This window comes from Nomia melanderi, chromosome 4 (assembly GCF_051020985.1).
Source record: "Nomia melanderi isolate GNS246 chromosome 4, iyNomMela1, whole genome shotgun sequence".
Classification (NCBI taxonomy): domain Eukaryota; kingdom Metazoa; phylum Arthropoda; class Insecta; order Hymenoptera; family Halictidae; genus Nomia; species Nomia melanderi.
In genome coordinates, this window is record NC_135002.1 from 8,634,020 (window position 1) to 8,645,232 (window position 11,213).

The window sequence follows — 11,213 nt, forward strand, 5'->3', positions numbered from 1 at the left end:
GTTCACCGATTAATTACGTGAACGCGGCGATACTCGATTTGCTTGATTTACAGATCGTTAGATAAAGTTTCAGGATCCACCGTGCCGCAGAACCTCGACGGACATACTGAAGCTTCGAAATCGCGTTCATTCAAAGATACGTGCGCAATGACTTGCGCTCTCCGCAATTTCCCTCCTAACGTGCATTCTACACCCCCTCTGTTCACCCTCAGTTCACCCTCAGTTGTTTAGTTCCGAGTGTCAGCTAACGAACCACGTAAATAACGAGGCATTGCCAAAATTAAGAACGCCAGGCGATTTTCTGAGTTACAGCTCTTCTTTCCGGCAAATCGTGTTTACACTTTCAGTACCACGCTTCTAAAGAAGGAGGTCATTTATTCAAATAGGAATCATTTATATATTTTATGTACCTTGAATATGATAATGAAACCTTATTTTTTAAATATAATGAGTACACATTGTTCTATAAAATTAGAAAATTGTTATGTTGTATTTGAAAAATTGTCGATCTTGGAGCTCCTGTAACTTTAATAAAAAACTTTGAAGTTCTAAAGTATGAAACTTCTAGTTTCACCTCGTATACGTTAGTTTTTCTTACAATATTTCTCGCTTTATATAACGAATGAGAAAATGATATACCGGCGCAGTTTACAATTTGGAATTTTAATTTAAGAATTAACGCAAAACGTAGAGCGAAATCGACGTTTACGATTTTTTGAACGGGGATGTTCCGAAGGAGCTAATTTAATGCCATCTACTGAAGATTAGTGCGCACTACACAATTGAAGTTTTCGTGTTTCGTTTCCTCGTGTTTTTGTTTACGGTGAAGTGAAAATTGTTCAAAAATGAAAATAAAAAAGAAGTCGAATGCAGTGAGAGTCCCACCTCTGAAGAAAGCTATAAAAGTTAAAAGAAGATCGTCAGATATCGAAGGAGAATCTACTGTATCGAAGGCGTTGAGGAACGTACAGAAGGTTTTGGAGGTTAGTTGTCACGTGTAGATACATAACCTATAAATTATGAACGTGAATAAAAATTACATTTAATTTCACAGAAAAGTCCTCAGAGCTCGACGAAAACAGTTTCAAAATCACAAGTTAAATCACGTGGATCCAAACCCACCAAGAAAGTAGTAAAAAGGATAGGAGAAGGTAAAAGAGGAGTAGTCTATTTGGGTCACATTCCGCACGGATTTTATGAAGAACAGATGAAAGATTTTTTCACGCAATTTGGGAAGGTAACGAAAGTGCGAGTTTCTAGGTCGAAAAATGTAAGTATATTTGTCAAATTTTGTTAATATTAAAGTGTATAATTAATTTCATTAAAAAGAATAATTTCCATAATTTACAATGTTAATTTGATAATATTGGTACATAGAAACGAGAGATGTATTTTTATTTCAGACGGGTAAAAGTCGTGGTTATGGATACATTGAATTTCTACATCAAGATGTAGCAAAAATTGCAGCAGAATCAATGAACAATTACCTTATGTGTGGTAGATTATTGAAAGGTACTGCATAAACATTTATCTTATACTTTCTATAAACAGTTATTGCTTAAGCATATACGGCTCCAACTGAAGTTTTATCTTGTTTAGCTACATATATACCACCTGAGAAACAACATTCACGCTTCTTTATTGGAAACTCTTGGACAAAGGATGTTTATCCAAAGTCGATAAACAGAGAGACTACAAATAAATTAAAAAATACTAGGACGAAAAACCAGACTAGCTTCATCCAAAGTACACGGGACAAATTGTCTGCTCTAGAACAGAAGTTGAAAGATAGAGGTGTTGATCTTAAATTTTCTCCAGCAAGTGTTGTAAAGACATAACGAGTGATAAATACCTTTAATATTATTTCTATAATTACAGCACAAGATTTAAACTTAAGTATTATAGACAAACGTAATTATTTTGTATAAAATAGTATTTACAGTTACACATTAATATAAGTTCCCTCAGGTTCGAGAAAAAGAAATTTTTGACTATTGCTTTTCTTGATTATTTCTTGCTCCACCCTTTGTCCTCTTCCATTTCATGCGTCTATTTTGGAACCACACCTTCACCTGAAAAATTAATCACATTAAAAACATCTACCGTGTTGTTAAAAAATTAAACCTCCCCCTCCCCCCCAAAGTATAATTTCAGTAGTTCAACTTTAAGTACAATTTAATAATGAAATGTCGGCTTTGTATTTACCTGACGCTCTGTTAAATCCAATGCAATCGCTATTTCGTAACGGCGTAAACGTGTCACATAATTACTGTGCGCGAACTCATACTCGAGATGTCGGATTTGTTGTTTCGTAAATGCGGTTCTCTCTTTCCGAGGTTTCTCATTGGCCAATCTTTTTCCTGCTTCTAAAATTTTCAAAATTCGCTTGCATTAATTAAAAGGTGCTTGTACAAATGAAAGCCACAATGAATTAATATAAACCTTTGAAAATATTACAATTTCATTTAACAAATATTTATCATAGCCAAAGAAACACAGGGTAGACAGTTTTTCCTAAATTTATTATTTAAATTTCAAGGTCCTCAAAATCTTTTAACATAAAAATTATGTATTTTTTTCATATTGAAAAATCAACAATAGCATCTATGGTATCATCATATCAAATACGAATTCAATCATGTGCAATTGTTGATTTTCGGATAGCCTACGACAGTTATTTTCATTTAACCACGAATGTTAAGTTCTGAATAATTTTACACATATATAGATGCGCGTATATAATACCGTATCACCGGATCTGACATCATTATACTTTTTTCTGTGGGGAAAGCTAAGAGATGTTTACCAGCAAGAACCTACTACACCAGAAGACACGATGAATCATACGATCCGAGTTTGTGCTGTTGCTACATAAGAAATGATCGAAGCAGCATCACAATCCACCACATTTCGTGTATTAAGCTGATTATTTAAAACAAACCATTCTGAAGCTTTCATAAACGTTTATTGCTATAACTTCGTGCGTTTCCTTTTTAATATTTATCTGAAATCATCATCTGAAAAATACTGTAAAATCATTCTACTTTTTAATTAAAATCTAAATTAAAACGTTATGAGACAGTGCTCTTGGTAGCTTGCACGGTCTTTTTGTCCAGTGCGGCAGCATATTCGATGCGTCATTGATATGTTGCAGCCGTTGATGGCTGACAAACGCGCCGCTGGCGTAATGGAAGTTGCTGGAATCGTAGGATGATCTGCGATAATGTAGAGAACATGGTCGGATCGGTGGTCGAGCTCTTAGCTTTGCTTCCGTGCCGCTATCACATCCATAATTGCTGACTGACGTCAATCAACGGAAACTTCGTTACGCGATTTCAATCGATACTTGAAATTTTTCCGGTACGGATATCCGAAAATACCAGTAAATAAACGTTCATTGCTTTTTTTTAAATAAAAATTGACAATAACTGTAGTTAGTTAAAAGCAGCATCATTTTGAGAAATGAATCTTCCTATTTTTCCTTTTACCTCATTTTTGCTTGTGATAGAATTCGTATATCCTGAAGATGCGATTAAAAATTGCACAAAACGATAAAATAACATTTGTATTAACGGAAACTGCTGTTCAAATCTTACGTTATTCTATGTTTTACATTTAATTGCATTATGTTTTTATTTTGCAATCTATTAGAATTTAAAAGTTAGATCCTAAGATTGTTAATATTTAACATATAGAATAATATAATGTTATTGGAAATAAGGAATAGATTGGCAATCATTTTTTTTGTAGCGCCGTTAAACTAGATCTGGACCAGAAAAATATTTAGACTACCCTGGCTTCATTGTAACCATATTGGCGACAGTAAAGACATTAAATGGAGCTGTTAGAAGTTAATTACCAACATACTACCTAATAACAGTGTTCTTTCGTCACCAATGCTTGTTGTACCCTGCGAATTTTGCCATGAGTGATGTTTTCCTTCGTCTCCAGTGTTCTGTGGGCTGTTTTGAAGGAGTGGAACCTCCCAGGCACGAAACACTGTGGTAGTGATTTCACGATCTTGAGTTTTTTCGCAAATGAAGCTCTGAGCTGCGTCCGGATACTGCGAGTTTTCTTTCGGAGCGTTCTCGTTCAAATACTGCTCCCATCTTCAGCGTATAAAAGAAAATAACAATAATCGTCTAATTAAGACAATGAACTGATTATTTTAATTCAATACAAATCAATTAATCGATAGAATAGATTAAGTCCCGCAAGATCGAATAATTGGTTCATGTGTTTTAGCAGTGTATAATTTCTTTATATAAATAAATAGTTTACAAAGAAATAAAATAAATGCGTGAATATAATAATCAAATTGTTTCACAAGTTTCCGTGCAAAGTGTACAAACATTTTCGGAACGTCGAGAGAAGATAAAAATAGTAGGTGAGTACAAGATTATTCATTAAATGCAATTTACTTTAAGTAATACTTTAGTTTCTTTGAAATTTTAAAAAAGATTTATCGAAACCTTTGCGCACGCCAATAAAAATGGCGTTAACCAGTCTTAATGATAATATAAAATCGTAAGGAATGACTTGTATATTAACTTGTATGTTAACTTGTATTTAAATTGATTTTCTGTTTAACTCAATTATTTTACTACGTACAAGTAAACGTTAAAAACCTTTGAGCAGGTATTATCCTTAAGTCGTACATTAATTGCAAGTTTACCTGCATATTCGATCATCAGTTTGCTCCACGTCGGAATGTTGCACATTTACAGCACAAGACGAAGTCAAATTAATTTCGTTGGCAGAGTTCATTGATGTTGACACGTTGCAGAGATTTGACAAGTTATTCCAGAACTTCCAGTTCCCCGGACAACAGGAACTCTGAAAATTCAATTGAAGATACGGCGCGGCTGAAAGGGTAGTTTCGAAGGCGTTCTCCAAAGATACTTCGTCCGACCTCTCCATTTTATCTAGAATAAGGTAAACTTTTACCCAACAATTATCAGACAATCATCTATTAATTACTTATCGGCAATAGCTAATCTGTAACATAAAATAATCTTTCTAACGTATCTGATTTACATAAATTATATTAAAGCCTCATTAATCGTTACAAATAAAGTATCTATACCAATCAGCATTTGCATTATATAGTCTGTCAATAGAAATACATACTATTAAATATTAATTATCCACTCTATTTAAATCGTAATATTTTTAGAAACCTTTTTTTCAATTTTTATAGCCAACATTCGAGGCAAAAGGAAAATTCATATTCTCGCTTGAAAATCTGCTTTAACTCTAAGGAGAGCATTACTATTGAGCAATTATCGAACATTTTCATACAAATGATTATACAGAAACGACGAATGGTTTAAAAGGTAAAATTGAAATAGTTTAGAAACTTAAATCAAAGTTGTTACATTTACTTGTTACTTTTTTGTTCACTTTTCAGCGACTTCTTCGTTCACTTTCGTAATTTAGCAGCAACTGAACAACCCGAAAGATTACTGTCAGATCGAGCACTACTTCTGAACTGTCTTAGCACTAACTCGGAAATGTCAAACAAGCAGACTGTTAAAGCACTCTGATAGGCTGTTAGAAATCGGGGTAGATGTGTGGTTGGAGAACGGCCGAGTTGTGGGAGGAAAGCTGAGGGAATGCGTGAGTATTTTTCTGAAATTCGTCTGAGATCTGTCTTGTCCAAACAAGTTTTAATTACCATAATTAAAAACGAACATTTATCTGAACAGAGAAATTGAAATTTAACCTTTTCAATCTAAATATTAAATATTATTTGCTTAAACATTGATTTATATTGACAGTTGAAATCTGTTTATACACATGCAATGAAGACCAATGTTTAATTAACATTAGTTTTTCTGTGAGAAAATTTTATTTTATTTATTTATTTATCGACGTAGGATGCAATCACAATATTTTACTTCCAAGTCAAATGTTTACGGCTATGAAACGTAATAAATTGTGTTTTAAAAAATATTTAATAAATATTTGTCTGCGGACCTTTTACCGTTGCAACAGCTATAACTTCTTTAAATCGTAAATTACATTTTTAAAGAAAAACTGTATAAACCTGTATACACTGCTGCAATAATTAATTACATCAAAGGATCATTGAGCATTTGAACTTTTAAATTTAATGTGATATTAGTGCCAAGAAAATATTAATTACTCGTTATACATTACTGAACGAGTCACAAAAATGTTGTCGCATAATTTTCATTAAATCTATATTTCAATTCGTTACTTTCTAATTGAATAATTTATATCGGCGTGTTACACGTTACACAAATTTACGTAAAGGCGTTAATCGGACGCCCACTGTAAAACATAAACAACCGTAAAAAAGATGGCGAATGTAAACACGTGTTCAGATAGAAGGTCTGCGGATAAATGAAAGAAACATAGTATAATGAATAAGATAAAATAAAGAAGTTTTGTAATTTATTGAAGGTCTGCATGAAAATAAACGTTCGTGAACAGCAACTACAAAAATGACAGGTTTCTCGCGATAAACTTTCAAAGCCACTTTTTAACATTCTTATGAAATTTCTTCTACATTGATTGCATTGCGTTAATTGTAAATAGACCGTTTAGAATATTCATTTCAGTCAAACAATTTCGTTCTAATATTTTTAAAACGATTTTCAATTGGTCCGCAGCACTCTGCGAGTTTCTATATCACAAATGATAAAATTCGATAGAAATAAATTTCGTCTAGATCTAAACGACGTTTGGACGCATCCACGATCGACAGAATAGACCGTTTCCCTCGGAGTTCATATCGCACATTTTTTCCATGAGACCGGAATTTTTCGAATCGTCTACGTACGGTCGGTTCATTAGCAGTACCATCGCCAAATGCTGCGATGAGAATGCGAGCGGGACGAGCCGCGCAGTAATTCGGTTAAGAGCTCTTATTTCTTCGTTTGAAGTCGTCGTTCGAAATTCCTGCGTAAATTACAATTATCCTGGGATCGAGAAAAAGAACGACAATTCACGGAGGCTCGTACGAAATTAAAGTGGCAATACGAAGAAAAAAGGATAATTAAGGAAAACGAGGTAGCTCGTTCTTTATTTACGTACGTTCTCCGATCATTTCTCGTTTTCGCCTGAATTCCCCAGTAAATCCTTCACCTTAATGCCATCGCAATGTCTCTGGCCCCTTGAATTACATCATATGCACGCGTATCACGGAGTAAATCAATTCAAATCATTTTTATTCATACCTAGTTGCGCTTATATGGGCGTTGATGGCCGAAAAATTACCCGGTTAACAGGTTAAACGATCAACTGCTTCAAGGCTGTTAGAAAAACGTAAACAAACAGTAAACCCGAACAGCACCAGTGAAGTTGTCCAACCCTTGCGCGCTATGTAGATCAATTTGCCTTAACTAATTTCTCTTGTCATTAAGATAATTTTAAAGATAAAGAGAAAAGTGTGAAGTTCAAAGTTTAGATAATGTTAACGAAACTTTATAAAGTACATCTACCACGAACGGAATAAAGGTTAAGTTAATTTTCCGTAGGATGGGAAATCGATTAAACGTATGATTTAAAACTAAAATATATATACCTATACATTATTTTATCAATTTATAGATTTCTTTTCATCAGAAAATTCGACGCTACTCTTTACCAATCAATATCCCTATCGCGAGAGCAGACTTATAGACGAAGTAATTGAATCAAACTGGATTTTCATTCAAACGGACTCGCCCTAATTAAATCGCGGTGCGACCTATCGATAACTGATCGTTATCATTAGTCAATCTCGGGTTCGCCTAAGCAAACAGAGGAAAAGAGAAATGGGGAGCGTGAAAGTGTCCGGAGTTTCCTCTCCTGGTGGGTCCAGCTCCCGGCAAGTTAGTCACGGCCATTGTTTAGCTTCCTTTTCAGCTGATTTTTGGCTGGAATCACGCCCGCCTGAGAAACAAGTTGCCCGTCGGTGTAATCCGAACGTGTGTCCGACAGGAAACGGAGTTCCGTGAAACACGAGAGACTCCTAGGTGCCACGCACTGATGATGACACCGCCGATAGAAAAATATTTCGTCCCGAATCCTGGAGGCCCTGCCCTGAAGACCTTCTATCAATATTGTTGTTACGCTTTCTTTTCGATACCCCGAAACACGATGGGTTGCACTATGAAAAATGTGTCGAAAAACAACGGTTGTTTAAACGGTTGTGTGAACGTTCATGTTTGTTGTATTTAAACCCCCCGAGAAATACGAAGACGCCGTTTTGTCTATTTTTATTTCTGGTTTGTGGGAAGTACATAATTGAATAAATTCAATTTAGAACTTTCATTAGACATTCAGTTTGTGCGACACAGGCATTAAACTTGGAATGGAGAGATCGATTATCATGAGGAGGCCAATGCATAATGTCGATCGAGAATTGGTTTTTTCAAGTGATAAGTTAATTTTGTTCGATGAATAATGTTTATTAGACCGCTTTAATGTGAAAGATATCGAATAACTGAATTAAACATACGCGCCGCGAGAATAAAGATACGATTGGTTTATTATTGACATGATTTTGCTTCACTGTACCTTTTCATTAAAGTTTTCTCATTTTGTCTTCTGTTCGTTTTCCAGTGAACGTGTGAAATTCATTTTCTTCGGAATGGCACAGATCTTAAGTGGAACGTGAATTAATTGATTGTCACGAAGAGATGAAAGCGTTCGATTGTCCCCTCTTCTCTTAATTATTCTCTTTGCAGTCGCGTATAAAGCTATATTATTATTCATTTGTTTGAATTTCGTTTCGGTGCATATTTTAGAACGGGACATTGTTGTAAATTTTGTTACCTTTCGTCCAGTGCATACGCTATTCGTTATTCGAATATTCATGTGTAAAATAAATAGATCAGGTAAATCGTAGAATAACGTACACATCATTTTAATTGGATCGAGTTCAAATTTAGTACACAAACCTTATTTCCTCTTATCGGTATATTTAATTGCGCGTATTTTCGTAGCACATCATCAGTTTAAAATATTCACACGATAGTGAACATGTGTGACTTTGTCTTCCAAGATAAAGTTCCCATAAAGAGTTGGTTGCCTGGATTTCTCATCAACGACGAAGAATTCTCCTACGATGTCACTAGGTTAAAAGCTAGGCATCATACGTCTCAGTGTTGCTTGATGACTGTTATATGAAATGATTCATCTACATTATCCACCTGAAATAAGATACTGAAACGATCATCTTTTTCCCCCAAATTCATTAAAACCTGTACATTAACAAACATTTATTTAGGCATCTTAATAACTCAACGTGGACTGAAGAATAATATAAATATAAATTTCAAAGTCAACGAATACGTAGAAGATTGTCAGATGATGGTAGAAACTCGTTTTTCCATAAAACATCAATTTTTTATCTTTTCAGTTCGAAAACACATCTCGGAAGCCAAAGCGATTGAAATTCAGAGCGAACGGTGCTTTATCAGTTTTATCGATTATATTGTATCGTTGTTTATTATTATGCTACAATTCATCGAACGATTCGAGTCAGGGCCTGTAACAAAGACACACCGTTACCTTCGTCGATTTTTCTGCTCTCCGTTTTGCCATCTTAATCGATTTGACAAATGAACGACCGTATAATAAATTATTCAAAAATCCCCTTGCACAAACATGTCGTCGTTTTAATCAATCGTGTTGCATTATTATTTATTATTACACTACAATTCATCGAACGATTCGAGTCATCGGCTGCAACAAAGACAAACACGATTACCTGCGGCGATTCCTCCGCTTTCCGTTTTGCCATCTTAATCGATTTGAGAAATGAACCGCTCGTATAATAAATTACTCAATGCTCTCCTTACACAAACATATCGTCGCTTTAATCGATCGTGTTGTATTATTATTTATTGTTACACTACAATTCATCGAACGATTCGAGTCATCGGCTGCAACAAAGACAAACACGATTACCTTCGTCGATTCCTTTGCTTTCCGTTTCGCTATCTTAATCGATTTGGCAAATGAAGGGGCCATGTAATAAATTATTGAAAAATTTCGGATGTATGTTGTTTATGAGGGCCGTGAAGGAAGGTAGGGTGGAAGGAACGAACGAAGAATGAAGTTCTGCGTTGACTGGCACTCGAAGCGCCGGCGGAACAAGGACCGGCATAATGAGCCATACGGAGTTTCGTGTGGTCCGCGAATGTTGCTAAGTAAGGGATTGATTCACGGCCAGTTATAATACCGCCAAACCAAAGCCCTAATAGATTCAGGTCAATGCCACTGCCGTTCTTCGAAGTCGTTCATTATGTGAGAAGAGAGGGCCCCGTTCTCATGCCACACAGGTTGCTTGCAATACCTGCGCGGCAGCTTCAGCCACTAATTCCCAACGAACGTGTAGATACACTACCAGACATACGTATTCGAACGAAGCCTTTATTTTATTATTATTATTATCGTTGTTGTTATTGTTATTGTCGTTGTTGTTGCTTTTTCATGAATTGAGTAATTTTTAATGCCAGTAAGTTTAATCCCGGACGCATTAACAGTGAACGGACCTGATCGCCGGACTCGTCGATACTTATTTTTTTTTTTTTTTTAATTTTTCCCTCCGCGAGTAATTATTGAACCTCTTCAAACGTTAGGAAGAAATTAGCGGGCGAATTTTTCGCTCGAGCATCGCCGAAGTTAATTAGCGGTTTCTTTTAATGCCGCAGCTTATGGAAGATTCGATAGATTCGAACGGTTTAACGGACCTTTCACCGGTTTAATTTGTAAACTATCCTTCGGAGATGTTGTTGATTAACTTCGACGACGTTGCCAATGTTTTTTTTAGCTTTACTTTTAGGTTTATGTATTACGTTTGTGTCGCGGGGGATTATGTGGCGTACAAGTGGCAAAGTGTAGAATGTAAATGTGTCTTTTCGTTGTGTTGTTATCGAGAATTGAATGAACCTTGTGAATGAATGGGGAAAAAAGATTTTTTTGAAAATTCAGCTGATATCGCTGTGTTTCTTGTTTCGGTTTCTTGTAATAATTACAAGCACATATTTAGATATTAGTCTTCGATGTAATATCAAGCATCGCTAGAAGATTAGCCGCTTCATACGCGAGAAGCTAATTAGTTTCCATTCCGACGAACTACTCGTTCTCGACGTCTATTTATATCACGCACGGCATTTCTACCTAGGCAATTGTTTTCTTTGTCAAATTATCGTAACCATTTCCTTCTATTAACAGGTATCTACTTTTCGTTTATC

At 35.3% G+C, this 11,213-nt stretch overlaps 2 protein-coding genes and 1 long non-coding RNA gene across 4 annotated transcripts; 2 read left to right on the forward strand and 1 right to left on the reverse strand.

The window, feature by feature from the left end:
* The first annotated feature begins 743 nt into the window (after positions 1-743).
* LOC116435002 (MKI67 FHA domain-interacting nucleolar phosphoprotein) lies at positions 744-1,984 on the forward strand. Its single transcript, XM_031994056.2, has 4 exons — positions 744-983; positions 1,055-1,270; positions 1,404-1,512; positions 1,600-1,984. Exons 1-4 carry the CDS (start codon positions 846-848, stop codon positions 1,836-1,838), a joined length of 702 nt encoding a protein of 233 aa, XP_031849916.2. The 5' UTR covers positions 744-845; the 3' UTR covers positions 1,839-1,984.
* On the reverse strand, positions 1,935-5,526 carry btn (buttonless). Of its 2 annotated transcripts, none has more exons than XM_031994054.2 (5): positions 5,385-5,526; positions 4,676-4,836; positions 3,871-4,109; positions 2,206-2,366; positions 1,935-2,072 (listed from the first exon to the last, which is right to left on the reverse strand). In XM_031994054.2, exons 2-5 carry the CDS (start codon positions 4,765-4,767, stop codon positions 1,992-1,994), a joined length of 573 nt encoding a protein of 190 aa, XP_031849914.1. In that variant the 5' UTR covers positions 4,768-4,836; positions 5,385-5,526; the 3' UTR covers positions 1,935-1,991. The 2 variants fall into 2 exon arrangements, with proteins under 2 accessions (XP_031849914.1, XP_031849911.2); XM_031994051.2 differs by having other exon boundaries at positions 4,676-4,925.
* Positions 4,788-5,598, forward strand: LOC116435003 (uncharacterized). Its single transcript, XR_004236676.2, has 3 exons — positions 4,788-4,935; positions 5,201-5,336; positions 5,411-5,598. It is a non-coding gene; the product is annotated as an uncharacterized LOC116435003 (long non-coding RNA).
* Positions 5,599-11,213: the final 5,615 nt, after the last annotated feature.

Bases quoted from the DNA above. Each gene is read 5' to 3' on its own strand.
- LOC116435002 (XM_031994056.2), top strand. From the start codon at position 846: ATGAAAATAAAAAAGAAGTCGAATGCAGTGAGAGTCCCACCTCTGAAG. The intron at 1,271-1,403 runs GTAAGTATATTT...TTTTTATTTCAG, and splicing joins GAGTTTCTAGGTCGAAAAAT to ACGGGTAAAAGTCGTGGTTA. The intron at 1,513-1,599 runs GTACTGCATAAA...TATCTTGTTTAG, and splicing joins GTGTGGTAGATTATTGAAAG to CTACATATATACCACCTGAG.
- btn (XM_031994051.2), bottom strand. From the start codon at position 4,920: ATGGAGAGGTCGGACGAAGTATCTTTGGAGAACGCCTTCGAAACTACC. The intron at 2,367-3,870 runs GTAGTATGTTGG...TGAAAATTTTAG, and splicing joins CGAAAGAACACTGTTATTAG to AAGCAGGAAAAAGATTGGCC. The intron at 2,073-2,205 runs GTAAATACAAAG...TTAATTTTTCAG, and splicing joins TGGATTTAACAGAGCGTCAG to GTGAAGGTGTGGTTCCAAAA.